The 17337-nt window shown below is 35.8% G+C and overlaps 1 protein-coding gene across 6 annotated transcripts in view; it reads right to left on the bottom strand.

Moving 5' to 3' along the window:
* LOC100117164 (protein DDI1 homolog 2) overlaps positions 1-17337 on the bottom strand; it is a 361675-nt gene that overhangs the window by 235826 nt on the left and 108512 nt on the right. For all 6 annotated transcript variants that reach the window (XM_031921524.2, XM_032601403.1, XM_032601404.1 and 3 more), the window contains 2 exons: positions 2998-3216; positions 2675-2929 (listed from right to left, as the gene is read on the bottom strand). In XM_031921524.2, coding sequence (XP_031777384.1) covers positions 2675-2929; positions 2998-3216 — 474 coding nt within the window. The remainder of the gene's footprint in view (positions 1-2674; positions 2930-2997; positions 3217-17337) is intronic.

Genomic DNA, 17337 nt, shown 5'->3' with positions numbered 1-17337 from the left:
TTGTGTTGCTAGAGAGACTGTAGAATACATTAAGAGTGTTAATCCAGACAATATACCAGTAAGACAATTTGGTATTTATACGATAACTCTTGTAAAGGCAATTATCAATCGTAATAATGATAAATGGTTCGATAGTGTCACAACAACTGTGCAGACGCGTACGATGGAAACAAAAGATCAAATTCCACTCAGTCGTAATGACATTGTCAATATATTTTAACAACTTTTATCTCATCATCTCGATAGAATCGTCGATATATTAAATGAAATAAATGATCAATTATGTCTGTTTCCTATTATTAATTTTACTACTATCCTTCTTGTAAATATTATCTTTGAAAGCAAGATAAAAAGTTACCAATGTACATCACAATTTGTATAATTATCTCATTGAATATATATTGAATAAATAATCTATCGTTACAAAATATAAAATACTCATCTTGTATTATTTATTGCTATCCTTTCTTACCCATTCCTATAGAAGAAAATTGTCTTAAAAAATATTAAGTTATATTGCATTATTCATGAAAACATTCTTAAAAAAGTTAAAAATGGAAAAATAAATAAGTAAATAAATAGATATATAAATTGGGGAGAGGAAACGAGGAGGGGGAAGAAGGCGGTGCCTCCCCCCAACTACCACATGACGTCACTCCTCGCTGTGGCGCAAGACAAACAATATCACCACCACCTACCCCGCGAATTGATCCAAGCAGATTTTTCGGATACGCGCACATCGCTGCTGCTGCTGACTGTTAGCAGCAGATAAACAGTCAGCAGCAGCCTAAGGATTTCTTAGAAGTGTTTGCTTTATGTGTACAACTTAATATGATCTGTTGCAACTGCGTCTGCAAAAGGTGATAAGCAGTATTTTTTATTCTGGGAATGCATTGTCAGCAGTACTTGAATTTCCGAGAACCCGTCACCGTCGTCGTCGGCGGCTCTCAAGCTATCGAATTTTCGAAATATCATGTACACATGCATTCCTGAGAATACATTGTCAGCAGTACTTGGATTTCCGAGAATCCGTCGCCGCCGTCGTCGTCGACTCTCAAGCTATCGAATTTCGGAGATATCATGTACACGTGCATTTTTGAGAATGCACATCTGCAGTGTTTGGATTTCCAAAAATCCGTTGCTGCTGGCGTACTACTACTTGCCCTGACTCATATGCACTTCAGGCAATGTGTCGTCAGCAGTAGGTCACGTGTGTCAACGCCGCCGCCGCCGTCATGCGCTCGCAGCGACACCGACGTCGCAGTCGTTAATATGCTCTCGTCGCGTAATGTGCTCTGTGTCGCGTATATATTATGCTATGGATTATTATAATTTTTTGTGCCAAAGTGCAGCAGCAGCATCGGAAGATAACAGTCACATTACGGTGGTAGTGGTAGTGGGGAGACGGCGTGTGGATTGGTCGGTCGACAACGACGACGACGACCACGACGACAGTGGCGGCGGCGGCGGTAAGTGTGTACGCGTATGCAGATATGTGTGTGTGTGTGTGTGTGTGTACGTGTAAACACAAATATGCAATTTCACAAAATAATTGCTTTTTTCGCGATTTTTTACTTGTGTACGCTTCGTCGGCCTTAAATATACTCGAAACCGAAAGTTGCAAACCATTGTTTATAAGCCTTTATCTCCGAAAGTTACAGTCGGAACATTGTTATTTTTGGCTCTAATTTGTTAATTAAGAATCCTCTAGCCATATCAGTAGAAAAAATTTTGATTCCAAATTTTTTTTTTTTTTTTTATTACTCAAATAGGTAGACAATGCTTAATTAACATATTAGAGACAAAAAAACAATTTTTTGACTGTAACTTTCGGTGATAGAGGCTTATAAACAATAATTTGCAACTTTCGTATTTGAGCATATTTGAGGTAGCCGAGGTGTACATAAGTGAAAAATTCAGAATGTTTCAATTATTTTGCGAGTTACGATAAATTATTGCTAAAATGTCTGCATGCGTGTATGTGTGCGTGTGCGTATTTGCACGACTCAGTGTGTATCAGGGGGGTAGTAGGGAACATTCCACTCGTATCGTTGAGTCTAGCTCCGTGGTTAGAGCACCAGCCTCTCGATCTCGGGTCCGTGTGATCGAGCCCGCCCGCCGTCGCATGAAACTTTTTTTTCTATCATTATTATTCCGCATTTCATTGAATACTCTCTAAAATGTTTCTACCTTACCGACCCCTCACTACTCCGGAGAAATCGGTAGAGAGGAGGGGGTCCTGCATAACGTCACTAAGAGGGGGGGAATCTTGTATGACGTCACTGGGGGGTCCTGCATGACGTCACTGACGCCGCTCTCGCTTCCACGCCCCTTCGCTATGTATAGAAATCACAAACTTCAAAAAAGGAGATTAGACAAATCAATGGGACTCACAAAAAGTTTAGATATCTTGCTTGAAAATTATGCATATAGTACTATGTTGTTTGATAATCACAGAAGTTGAGCTGTATACTAACGCTTCAAAGCACTATTAATAAATCCGATACTACTTTTTGAATTCTTTTTATACTTTTTCGCGATTACTCGCTTTTACAGAAAAACGAAGCAGGTTTAAAGTTATTTAATAACAAATGTTGCTATAAGATTTCGTATCTGTAAATGTTAAACTGAGTATGTTGCTAAATAGTTTAGTTTTCGTGAAATCATTTTGTACCTGAATCTATAAATGCTTTAACTGGATATCCATTTACTTTGCAATTAATATATAACATTACTACTGTTCCAAAAGTTTCTGGATTATATTCCATAGCCGCCTCCATATTAGCTTCAATATTTTTTTGTCGAATCTCTTCTGCTATTAGTCGTTGAGCTTCGGAATCAAACGGGTCTGCATGCATCATTTTTAATCTCTGTGATTGTCTTTCTTCTCTAATCTTGACTTGTTCTTGAAGTATTTTTGCAAATGCACCTGAAAGTTTTAGATAATACGAGACGTTCGCCTATTATTAATCTAGTTGTAAATAATATGGGACTCACCAAGATCACCTGATAATAATGCATCAGCTAAACGTGGATTATTTTGTTTTAAAAGAGATAATTGATCAGGATTAGCTAAAAACATATCTCTTATCATTGCCGGATCATCGTCACTTTTTGAAAAATAACCTAAGGCATTAGGGCCTATATTTTGTGGCTGTGGTTTGTTGACAGACACGCCAGGAACTTTAATAGAACTAAAGTCCAAATTTGGAAAATCTGAAAGCGTAAAAAATTATTTCTTTTATAACAGATATCTTGCTTAATTAAAATCATGTACAATTTGTGAAGGACCATAGTTTCGTACGTCGCACAGTGGTCAACAAGTGAAATTTTTTGAGCGTCATGTTCACTGATTATAGAATATAGGAAAACTATAGAGGAAGCGTTAGACTGATATCCTAACCTCAAAATAAAGTCCAAAGGTGCTCATTTTTCGAAAAATACGGTTTTTGGTGCCGAAAAATCGTAATATACTTTTTTAATGCCTCAAACACTATATTTTGTGTATTTTTTACCGCGGAATCCGAATTTACCATCAGAATTAACCCAAAACCTAACCTAAAAAGCCAAAAAACCCATTTAATCCACGATAGAAACATTTTATTCACTCGAAGTGGTAGAACGTGAGATATAAAAAACCAAAAAACCCATTTAATCCACGATAGAAACATTTTATTCACTCGAAGTGGTAGAACGTGAGATATAAAAAACCAATCAAAGTAAAATTTTTTGAGCGTCAAGTACACTGATTATAGAATACAGAAAAACTATAGAGAAAGCGTTTGACTAATATCATAACCTCAAAATCGAGTCCAAAGATACTCATTTTTCGGAAAAATACTGATTTTGATGCCGAAAAATCGTAATACATTTTTTCAATGCATCCAACACTATATTGTGTATTTCTTACCGCTGAATCCGAATTTATCACAAGTATTAACTTAAGTAATTAATTGTATATGGGACGTTTCACGTCAACCGGACCATCAGTGCACCCAAAATTTGGGTTAACCTGACAAGACGTTTGAGGTCTCAAAATGATCGTCTGGTCAAGGGCTTTTGAAAAAGTTCTGGCCTTTTCAAAAATCCAATGTGGCGCATAAAATATGGAGCCTGAAACCCACGTTTTCATAGCACATTCAACAAAAACAATAGTAAAAATGTTCTAATTTGTGAAATATCCCACCAAAAAGCATGTACAACTCATGATAGGACATATTATTGACAATGCTGACGGAATTCCAAAATCAAAAATTGCGGAATCAAAATGATGGACATTATACCTCGACCAAACCCATTTTACCGCAACAAATGATTTTTGATCAGTTTAAAGTATCGATATGGGGGTTTTCAGGGTCACTGAATCTTATTTTAACCTCGACATTTCAAAATTCGAAATGGTGGATCCAAAATGGCGGACATTATACCAGCACCAAACCAATTTTACCGCAACAAATGATTTTAGATCAATTTAAAGTATCGATATGGGGGTTTGTGAGGTAAATGGTTATAAATGTATTATCGGAATCAGTATTTGTGCACATGAATCTTATATTTTTCCAGTCTATTAGATTTAGAATTATCTGTCTGCGGTTTTTGCACTTACATTTTTCTATTGTTCTATGTATATGCATATGCCTGCGTGGATGAAAAAAATATATAATTTAGCCAAATTAATCAATCTTTAATGACATTTTGTGCACTCTTATCAATTCTGGCTCCTTGTTCGTGGAGTTTTTACTGGTGATAAATGGCTTTCGCCGATATCATAAATTACTCTGTTCCTAGGTTCATTGGCATTTGAGTAATGCATGACTTTCAACGTTTCATTATTTTCTGGGGTAAATCCATGCCCCATTTGTATGTTTGTGACAGGTGGACAGTTTTTAAATCTCTTTGTTAGGAATTGACGAGTTTGTTCGTGATCTTTTTTGGTGTATAAGAAAAATTTTATATTGAATGATCGCCCATTTGCCCATGAATAAAGAGCTTTAACATCTAGAATTGCTTTATTTTTTGCAGCTTGTAAGCTCGCTCTTGTAGCTTCTCTCTTTACTATCGCTCCAACTCCATCGCAACTACCTTTTCCGTGTGCTGTTGCAAAACAGTGCCATTCACCATCAACACCAAAAACTCTCTTATGACTCATTAAACTACTCATTTGATAACGATTTTTAAAATGCTGTTTAGCACCATCAGTAGCATATATTACCTTTTTTACTGTGGGACAAACCTTGCGAATTTCAGGTATAAGCTTTTGCTGCATTCTGTATACTGCAGTGGCATCATGAGTAGTACAGTCGGACATAGATACTGTACTGAAATGCTTTAGCTTGCCTTCAGATTTATAATAAACAACAGCAGGAAAAATCGTACTTTGATCATTATTAAAATGAAATGCCTGTGCAGCATCTTGGGCTGTAAAAGCAAAGTTGTCAGCAAAATCCAATTGAGCAAGAACCTCTTCATCTGAAAGATTATTTTTCTTCCCAGAAATAAACTTTGATTGTTCCTTAACGATGAAGTGATGAGGTATCAACTTTTCTAGGCTAGAACATAAAGTTTCAATAAATTCTTGCGATGTTAGGCATTGTTTTATCAAAGTGTATCTATCGGTTGATTGCCACGTGCTGAAGATGACTTGATCAATATTGTGCTCATCCATAATGTTCTCAACGTAATTAGAAAACTTTTGAATGTCCGGACAAAATTTGCATTCATTCAAATAACAACTTGGTTTGGGATCCTCACATAGAACGAAATTCAAACAATCTTTATAATTCTTTAGAATATTGTTTGAAATTTTTTCTATATTTACTGCGTCAATCATCGCCTTGAAATTCTGGTGTATCGTACATACACATACATTGTGTGTACCAGAGGATCCTGCAAAGACACAACATTTTGGTCTCAGTTCCGCAAACTTGGTAAGCCCAATCGGATGTTCAGGAAACTGTTCTTTAAATTGATTATGAAGGTTCTTAATATCAGTAAGTAATAATCTTTTCTGCACTTTTATTTTTTCACCATATAAATAAATACTGACGGTATCTTTTTTATTTGGCATAATTCTGCTGTTAAGATCATTTTCGTAAAAATCTTCAACTTTCTGAGTCGTTTATGCAGGTAATGTTTTTCCACGTTTTGCAACAGGAGAAGCCAAAACTCCATCTGATTCTCTTAACTGTTTTGCTTTACGAGCCATTCTGTGAGACACACCAAATTGGTTCATAATTTTACGTATTGCCCAGTGTTCGGGCAAAATAGTAAGAATACTGACACGTAATGAATCGTTCTCCGGCGGGTATTGGAATTTGTTTTTAAGTCCAGTTAAAATATCTGTAAGATCATCTTGCATAGGTGTATCCGTGTTTGAAACCGAAGGTGAGTCAGTCTCTGATTCAAAATCAACACTCATACTGACGTTTGGAGATGACAAATCATGTAGTTTGTAAAAGGATTTTCTACATGTATCACAAATCAGTGAAGATGTTGGATAATCAGGATAGACATCTTGAAATTCTTTGGAGATCTTCCTAAGAGATTTGCTGTGTCCTGTATTAATATCAAATGGATTAACGCATCTATCTATACGATATTTTTTCGCAGGAGAAGACATTGTTGTAGGATATGAGAAAGCACAACCAAAACAAAAAAAGTGTTAGAAATAACAAAATTACGGCTAGTACAGTTGAACAATGAGCTGCCTTAAAAAGGATGTTGAAGAAGAAGTCGCCAATGTATCTATTAATGTACCTATTAACTATCCTAAAAAGGACTGTTGGAGAAAAAGTCGCCTATGAATAAAGCCGCTGATAGACTTGCTCACCAACTATCCTGAAAAAGACTGTTGGAGAAAAAGTCGCCGATGAAGAAAGCATTCCTTGAAGAAAATATTCCTTTCTATGGGTTGCTAAACGTGGGAAGGGGTTGGGGGTGTAGGTAAAAAAGAGGGATGAAATAAATCACTTGAAAGCAATAAATTCCTTTGCCACAAAACAGTTTTATTTGCTGAAGTCTTTGCACAAGTTGTCATTGGACACGAGCCGTGTACTTGCAGCATTAGGCTGTTGGAAGAGGGGCGAGGTACAGCGCTGGACCCGGCCTCCTTATGTGCCCTCCGCGACGCTACTTCACTTGTGGGTTATGCGCAGCCGCCTAGCGGCGCGCCGCGGTACTAGCACCGCGGTGATAAGCGCTGCAGCGTGCGTTGCATGTTCGGCGGGTTGCGCGTTAGCAGGGGCTTTTCGCGAGAGAGCCTGCGAGTGGGTTATAACAAATATCCGCCAGTTTATATTGGCCATATTGAATTTTGAAATTTCGAGGTTAAAATAATAAGATTCAGAGGCCCCTTAAACTCCCATACCGATACTTTAAACTGATTTAAAATCGTTCATTGCGGTAAAATAGTTTTGGTGGTTGTATAATGTCCGCCATTTTGGATCGGCTATTTTGGATTTTAAAATTTCGAGGTTAAAATAAGATTCAGTGACCCTGAAAACCCCCATATCGATACTTTAAACTGATCAAAAACCATTTGTTGCGGTAAAATGGGTTTGGTCGAGGTATAATGTCCACCATTTTGATTCCGCCATTTTTGATTTTGGAATTCCGTCAGTATTGTCAATAATATGTCCTATCATGAGTTGTACATGCTTTTTGGTGGGATATTTCACAAATTAGAACATTTTTACTATTGTTTTTGTTGAATGTGCTATGAAAACGTGGGTTTCGGCTCCATATTTTATGCGCCACATTGGATTTTTGAAAAGGCCAGAACTTTTTCAAAAGCCCTTGACCAGACGATCATTTTGAGACCTCAAATGTCTTGTTAGGTTAACCCAAATTTTGGGTGCACTGATGGTCCGGTTGATGTGAAACGTCCCATATATATATATATATATATATATATATATATATATATATATAAGGGTGTATCGAAACTTTAAACTGTTAATAAAACAACTTTAATAGCAAAGAAAAGTTAGTATTTGATGAAAAAAGGTCGTACGTTCAAGGAGGGCGCGATAGATTAAAATTTTCCTGTCTGTATAGAGCGATCAATTTTGCAAATTTACTGTACGCAAAAAATACGTTTAAAAAAGGTCACGCCATCTTCGCGTGTTAGCCAAATTTTTAATTATTGATATTTTTAACTCAAATTTTTCACTTTTCTTCGTTTTTTTACAGGCTTTCGATCTACCGTGTGACATTTAGGATTTATCGTTGCTAAGCTGCATCATAACCTCAAATTAACGTTGTGTTTTATTCAATTTTTGCTTATTTTCGACACTAGTACAAAAATTTTAATTGTCAACATTTTTGAACAACACGAGTAGAAGGGTTTGATTAAAAAAAATATACTAGTCCACAGAAAAATTGGTTAAAATCGATCATAAATAAAAAAAGTCGCAAGAGCTGAAAATTTACTATTTTGGCGAAAATCGCGTTTTTTGCTGTTTTCTAAAATCAAGATCTCATTTCTGTCTGGCTATTTTCTATAAAACCAACGTAAAAGGTTCACATTCTGTACGAAGAATGGTGGTAGATAAGACGCTGATTGTGCATAGAAGTTTATCTATATGAATTTCGAGTATTCAAACTTCCCGTTTTCATATTTTTCGACCTTTATTGCTATTTTGAAGTCTTCTTTCCCACTCATTTTTTAGACATCCTCTGTGTCTGGTGCCAATTCTGGGGTGAGGTTCAAACGACGGGGTGACAATATTGAAAATGTTTAAAGGTTAGGCTTATGTCATTTCTACCGTCCAGGCAGTTGGATAAAGCCTTTAATTATTGTCACAAACGCACATGTCTGGAAACGCGAGCTTGTGAGACGAGTCAGCGATAAGAGTCTGCCAAGCCGTACTACAATGCACCGCTGCGAATGCATCGTAGACGTTAGCTCCGTGATTAGAGCACAGGCCTCTGGCTCTCGGGTCCGCGAGTTCGAGTCCCGTCGTCTACTGTTTTCCCTTTCGACTCCGTCTCCTTTCTGTCCGTTACATTATAAACAAGAAGAAAAAGAAGAAGAAGAAGAAGAAGAAGAAGAAAATGTACACTTGTAGCGTTTAATGTTTACTGCGCATACGCTTGCTCGTTCAAGGACTTAAGAAGTGGGAAAGTCTGCACGCCGCAAAAAATGTTTTATTAGATTGAATATTCTCAACAACATTAAGTTTGTTTGACAAGAAAGTATAATTTTTTATCAATTTAAAAATAAATTCGTTTTCAAATGCAATACGTAATTTGAGTAGTTTCTACATGAGTTCAAAGATTTATAAACAAATTTACAACATATTAATGAATTATCAAAACTCGACAAATATTAATAAAATTCAACAGGTCCACAAATCTTTACTGGTATAATAGGTAAGAAGCTAAAAGAATGTGAAAATCTACCAATCGCCTCATTTCAAAAAATTTTTGTAAATATTAATTTGCCAATAAGTGATTACAAAATACTAAGTAAAGACCAACAGTATCTCTATCTTTGCTACAACGCTATAAAATCAGGAGTCTGTTCAGGCAAATCGAAATCCTGGGCCCCTTAATTTATCTCGGTGGTTAACTACTACAAATCGAGTGTTAAGACTGTACATGGCAACTGAGTCACGAACTTCTAAATTAATTGACATAGTTACCTACGTAATGAAAGTCTACATACCATTTTGGTTTCAGGTTAAAACTCAATCATCTATTAAAGATGGAGCCAAAAATGTCTGTACTTTTATACAAAATACAAGATGTTTGCCACAAAAATACCTTAATATAATTGAACCAGTAATTGAGCGAAATGCTTATTTCGATCACCCGGAAAATATACTTCTTAGTATGTTATTTGATGATGATTATATCGTTCGTGTAAGATCAATTCAGATAATCCTTGATGCAAGAAAACGACAAACAAATAATACTGTACGCCGTTTTCGACCTCCTTCTATTCAATTTAGTGCATCAAGTTACGTCGGTATGATAGACTGGAACAGCGAAATTATTACTTCTTCGCCAGCATTATCACACATATCATCAAGTAATTTGAAGGAATCAAATAATTTATCAAAGTTGGACTTCTCAAGACATCCAAACCACACTCAAGCCGTTGAAAGCATGGTAAAAGTTGTAACAGAAGCATCTTCAAAAGTTTGCGGAGAGGAAAATAGAAATGGTTTCATTTTATCAACATTGCATTCAAGAAAAAAACTGCCGGTTTGCAATACAAAAAAAAGACTTTCAAAGTGTATTTCTGTAATCCAAAGAATAAATTATTTAATGAATTAATAAAAACACTTACTTAAAAAAACTACACATTTTTACAGATGAAGAGCATTTTCTTATTTAGATTCCCTTTAAAATAGTTTCTGACAAAGATTAGAAAATAAGTAGCTAGTTTTAAAATCAAATGAAAATAAGTTAGGTACGCATATTTGGAAACTTTAAATGAATAAGGTTAGTAAAAATGTTGTTTGTACAATTTAAGCTGTATCTCAATCAGAAGAAGATACAGTGCACCAAAGCAGTAGACGAATACATTTATCGAGTGGAGATCCGAAAGCATTAATTGTGTTCTATTTAAATTTAAATCATGGACATTTAGAAAGTGAGAGGGTCAGAGCGCCGTAGGCGCCCATAACGGACACGACTGCTGAACACATAATCCGAGTCAGAAAAAGACATCACCCCGTTGTTACATGCTGTGTTTATTTCAACTAGCGAATGAATAACCTTTTCTACGCACAGTAAACAAATTAGAAATTTAAGACTTTACAGTCTTAATTTTCAAGATTTTCAAAATTTTGAACATTGTTTATTATTTTTTAACAAATTTTAACTTTTTTTAAAAACAATTATTAACAATTTTTAACAAAATTTGCAAAATATGAAAACGGGAAGTTTGAATACTCGAAATTCATGTAGATAAACTTCTATGCACAATCAGCGTCTTATCTACCACCATTCTTCGTACAGAATGTGAACCTTTTACGTTGGTTTTATAGAAAATAGCCAGACAGAAATGAGATCTTGATTTTAGAAAACAGCAAAAAACGCGATTTTCGCCAAAATAGTAAATTTTCAGCTCTTGCCACTTTTTTTATTTATGATCGATTTTAACCAATTTTTCTGTGGACTAGTATATTTTTTTTTAATCAAACCCTTCTACTCGTGTTGTTAAAAAATGTTGACAATTAAAATTTGTGTACTAGTGTCGAAAATAAGCAAAAATTGAATAAAACACAACGTTAATTTGAGGTTATGATGCAGCTTAGCAACGATAAATCCTAAATATCACACGGTAGATCGAAAGCCTGTAAAAAAACGAAGAAAAATGAAAAATTTGAGTTAAAAATATCAATAATTAAAAATTTGGCTAACACGCGAAGATGGCGTGACCTTTTTTAAACGTATTTTTTGTGTACAGTAAATTTGCAAAATTGATCGCTCTATACAGATAGGAAAATTTTAATCTATCGCGCCCTCCTTGAACGTACGACCTTTTTTCATCAAATACTAACTTTTCTTTGCTATTAAAGTTGTTTTATTAACAGTTTAAAGTTTCGATACACCCTAATATATATATATATATATATACACATATATATATATACACAAAAATTTCACTTTGATTGGTTTTTTATATCTAACGTGGATTAAATAGTTTTTTGGCCTTAGGTTTGCGGTTAATACTGGCGGTGAATTCGGATTCAGCGGTAAAAAATACACAAAATATAGTGTTTGAGGCATTAAAAAAGAATATATTACGACTTTGCGGCACCAAAAACCGTATTTTTCCGAAAAATGAGCACCTTTGGACTTGATTTTGAGGTTAGAATATTAGTCTAACGCTTCCTCTATAGTTTTTCTATATTCTATAATCAGTGAACATGACGCTCGAAAAATTAAACTTTGATCCGTTGTTTGTATCGGAAGTTCTACGATTGTGAAAAAAATAGGTCGTTTTTGACCACTGTGCGTCGCGATACGCACCTAGATCATTAAAAGTCAAATTACTATAGCAGAATAAGGTATCGAGCATAGAACACAGGCCGTCTAAGTTGTTCTCACCGTCATTGCGCTGGTTGACAACTTATGCATCTAGTGATAACCCCTATAGCACCAGCTATTTCCGCAACATTTCCTCAATATTCCAACATTTTGCCTATATTTCGACAAATGCGCACTATGCGATATGCATCCAATCTATTGCCAATATTTTAAGATGATTTATTATCAATCAAATAACCTATAATTAATAATTAAATTTTTTAATTATTAATTATAGGCTATATAATTAATGATTAAAAGATTTAATTATTAATTATTGAATTAATCAACTTAAAAAAGTAATAAATTAGTTATAACTCTGCAAATATATGATTGATTTTGCTTGCTCTCCCAAATAGTTCGGTCCCATGCCTTATACATAGCTAAGCTTCAGTCATCATAATGACGCTGTGAACCCAACAGTTAAAAAAGTCGCACTTGGTCGTGGGTCCAATTAGTTACATAATAATAAACCGAAATCGATCGAAATTATTTTGGAAAAGCAGTGAACATTTTCTGATCTGCGTCGTAATTTTGACGACAGATCACGTATAGTAAATTAAATTAATGATTTTAAGTTGATTTGTTCGATAATAATTTCGGTCCGGAATACCAGGTAGTGGAAAATTACTACAATAATGAGATGTTGTTGTATGTTTTGATAACCAAAATAAATATATTCAATAGATTGTTATGAATGCGGATATTGCGTAATTTATTATTAGCAAAATAAATATGTAAATCCGCTTTGATTCTGACAATTAGTATTTGACAGATACGCTTTAGGTGCGTTATCGTGTCTGACTCACATTTTTATAAGGTATACAAAATATCGAAATTTTTCTAAGTTATCTACTCACGGCATAAGTTGCTCTTGAGTAGACTAAGTGCTTTAGTTGCGCTTCGAGTAGTGACTGGTCATAGGCCGCGCATGGGCTTATAAACCCTAAAGAAAAAAAATCGCGCGATTAGTCGTGCAATTATTCGCGTAATTAATCGCGGGAATAATCGCGTTAATTTATCAAACTATTTTCAAAGTGACTGATCACACGATGAATTGCATGACAATTGAATGGATGCAATGAAATGGATGTGTAGACAAAAACTTTAGGGCTTGGGTCGGGACGGTCACTCAGGTCAGAATTTTCACGATTATGCTTTCCGGTATTTCTATGGGATTTTCAGCTATGAATCTTTCTATATATTTTTGACAAATATTAGTTAAATAAAAAATATCATTGTTTTCAAATATTGTTTAAATATTTTGTTTATTATATTATTATTTATACTCTTATTTACATTTTTCTGAATAAGTGCATGCAAGCGTTTTTTTTCTGCTGTCCGGATAAATTTTCCTATGATGTCTCACAACTTTAAATAAATTTTGCTTCTGCTTTTCATCTTTTGTTATCAAGTTATTAAATATACTAGCTAACTGTACAGCACGTTCAGCATTATCGTTTGTGCATGGCAAAGATTTTATAATTTCCATACCTTTATTGAAATCGTCTATTTCATTCCAAAATTGTGGATCGGTATCAAGAAAATCAGTTTGGATTCCTAGTTTGATGAAAAACTGCATCGTATTAATTGTAAGAAATTTGTCAAGTGTCAATTTTGTCAGAGAGTGTACGGTACGTTTTTTTGGATCGATTACTGCTCGATTATTTGGCTGCAAAAAGCTTGTATTGTACTTTAGCGCATGCACCATTTTCTTTTTGCATTCTACTGAAAGACGATTGTCAAAAAATGCTAATCTGACCAAGTCTTGATTTAAGTACCATAAGTGGTTAATGTTTATGCAAAGCCTTACTCCATGCAGTTCTTCGTTTGTCAATTAAAATTGATTTCGGAATAAATAAATTTTGATCGAGTATAAAGCCTTTGCCATCCATCTGGCATGATGAAATGCTCCTGGCTTTTTAAAGCATATTTTTTGTCCATTTGGTACTCCACCAAGAAAAATAATAATGAGTTCAATTAATTCTTTGTATTCATCTCGTTAATATTTTTCCGGTAAAAATAAAAACGTTACATTCAATTAACATATTAAAGCGATGTAGACTTACTAAATCAATTAATTTTGTGACGAGACACGAGTCTCGCACATGTAAATATATGTGAAGCCGGCCGCAATAGACGCGGCATGCGCAGCGAGCGCGCGCGCGCAACGAACGAAAGGCCAATCCGCACGGCGCGGATTGAGCGCGCGCGCGCAACATCCGCAGGGCGAGTCCGCACAAGCACGGAGCGCGACAGTCGTCGAGCGACTCAGCGACGACGCGCCAGGCGGCGCGAGCGTCGGACGCGGTGCGCCGTGAACGCCTTTATAAGGCGGATCGCGCGGTGCAAGGGGCAGTTCTACTCGAGCTCCACTGCGGGTAGTATCGTGCGCACACGTTACTACAAGGAACAGAGAGAGATAGACCTACGCCGACGAAATCGTCTCGTGAGCCCACGTGACGATTTGGTAGACGAACCGAAACCCGAAACACCGAATTGCCATCGTGAGCACACGAGGCAACCCGGAACACCCGAGCGACATCGAGCCTCGTCTACATGAGCACACGTGGGTAACACCCGACACATTGCTGCTACCCTCTGCCACTGTGAGCCCACAGGGGTAAGGGAGTAAGAATAGTTCCGCCGGCGATTCGCCCGGTCGTGCGCTCACGTCCTGGTGAAACAAAGGTAAATTCCTGACCAACAAAGCCAGCCTTACGCCGACATCTCACGACTCGCTTTATCTCTGTGCGCACACAGGATAAAGAGAGGAACGAGACGAGCGACGAATATTTGTGAAGCCGTGCGCTCACGACTCCACAAATCCGAGGGATAACCTCAAAACACCGTGACATTATCTCAGCCGTTACTGTGCGCACACAGAGCGGTCGAGATCGCTGTTACTCGACACATTCGGATCGGCATAGCCGTGCGCACACGACTCCACCGTACCGAATGAATTCCTAATCTCAAAATCCGCCACCGACCCTATATATTGTGTAAATTAGAATTGTTTAGACTAACACGGTTGACAATTTACAAGAATATATACCCCGTATATATTCTTGTAAATTGTCAACCGCGTTAGTTTAAACAATTCTATTTGTAAAGGCGAAGTATTTTTAACAAGACGCATAATTGATTTCTGTTTCAGTCGGGATTTAACAACTAATTCCAAATTGCTCTTCTTTAATTAAGAAATATATTTTGTTATTGTTGAGAATATAAAAACAGACTCTTTTTTGCTCCTTTCCCCTATCCTGATCCTGGAACCGACTGACTACCCAGTCTCTTGGAGAAAGTTAAACCGTTACAATTTTAAAAACATTTGCAAATACCTGATAAATTGTAGAAGCAAAATGGATTAAATGATCTTTCTTTCTTTTTAATTCTCTGTGAATTTTAGGATCTTTTATATAACAGTCAAATTGGCTTGGATTTATTTCATTATTTTTCCCAGCTGTTTGAAATCGTTTAAATAGTCCGACATCAGGTCCAGACGTAGCACCCATCGTGGTGAGGACAACCAAAAGTGCAGAAGTTTTCTATCCAATTTCCGTTCTAAAATCGCACATGTTCCGGTTTTGTTTCCAGTATTCACTGCCGTGGTATCAAAGCATAAACCTACGATATTTTTACTAATTTATTTATTTTTTTTAATTTAAATATCGCCTTTGCTTGATTTTTACCCGTGCCTCTATCTAATTTTCCCACTCCAAGCAAATGATCTATATTATCTCCCTTAACAAGAATAGGAAGGCGGTCGACATCTTTTCCTTTCACGTCCGGTAAAAGCTTTCCATCCCATTGTACAACCAACTTGAAATACTGATTTTTCATCATATCTGCAACGAATTTTTTTTTTTTTTTTTAATGTCTGAAGCCACTGTTTTACACGATTCCATACGTTTCCTATGAACAGTACTTTTGCTTAAAGATACTTTTTCTAATGATATACCAGCTTTTTGAACAGTAGCTGCTACAACATACGTTGCATCTCGAGCACTTGTTTTTGTTGAACATAAGTTGGTATCTAAAATCTGTACTTTTTTTCTTTTTTGGGTTGATATACGTGGACAGAATTCATCTTCAGACGCATTAGTATCAGTCTCTTCTACGGTTTCATATTCAGTTGTTAACCATGGCAATTCATAATTAAGCAAGTTATTAGTGATGCTACTGTTTTGATTTCCTAAAAGTATGAGAAATATATTATAAAAACTGCTTATTCAAATTAATATATAATTTAAAAATATGTACACACAATCGTAAAACCAACTTTAAATATTAAGAAATCCTGCCATGTTAGGTGACGTAAAGTTGACCGGGAACAAGAAAGGTTAGGTGAACGACAACGTTCTTTGTACATGTGTGGCGCACCTTATCTTCCGCGTCTTCCCGGGCTCCGGTCAACTTTACGTTACCTGACATGGCGCGTTTTCTAAATATTCAAAGTTATTTTTACTGTTGAATGTTCAATATTGTATTAGTTTTACATAAGAAGGTTTATTGGCAACATGAAAACTAAATCATTAAGCATTTGTTTCCAGTGAATATTCTTAAATAATATAAAACTAGAATATTCTTACCTTGATTCTGTTTACAACCAGCTTCTTTTTCTTCTCTTGTCCTATTGGAAGATTTTAATTGAATAGTCTGTTTTGATATTTTAATTGATTTTTATTCAGTAAGCGGAGTTGTTTTAGTTGTTTTTTGTCGCATCTCGAATAACTCATTTAACTGCTCTTTGAATTTGAATTCTAAAACTTGCTGTTGAGCAGAATTCTTCCTATTTTGGTTTTTTGTTACTTTCAACCACTGATTATACAAGCGTTTCACTTTCTTAATCAAATTGGTTTCATTTGTAATTGGAATTCCTGTTTGTTCCAATATTTGTATACATTTTTCAACAGTAAGCTTAGCACTTTCAAGTATAGATTTTTCTAATGTTTTAAGATTATATATGAAATAGCTTAAAACTTGTTTGATTGTTGGTAGTTTTGATCCCGAAATATCGCTTTCTGCATAGCCAACTAAATACACTAATGTTTGGGTCTCCGTTTTATTTGACGATGCCATGCTGGTTAATATTGGCACACAAATAATCACACACATTCAATGAATATTATATTATATAAATAAAATATTTTAGAAAGATCGTGGACTGAGGCTTTGCTCTGGTTGCAGTTTTCACACCTATCGGTTTTTCCATAGTACTCCGCCCACCGTCTACCTGCGTCTATCTCTCCCTCTCCCTGTGCCCCTCTATCTGCCGGCATAACGTGTCCCAAT

Source organism: Nasonia vitripennis, assembly GCF_009193385.2.
Source record: "Nasonia vitripennis strain AsymCx chromosome 1 unlocalized genomic scaffold, Nvit_psr_1.1 chr1_random0012, whole genome shotgun sequence".
Taxonomy (NCBI): Eukaryota; Metazoa; Arthropoda; class Insecta; order Hymenoptera; family Pteromalidae; genus Nasonia; species Nasonia vitripennis.
The sequence above is the reverse complement of the archived record's forward strand: the minus strand, read 5'-3'. Positions and strand labels throughout refer to the sequence as shown.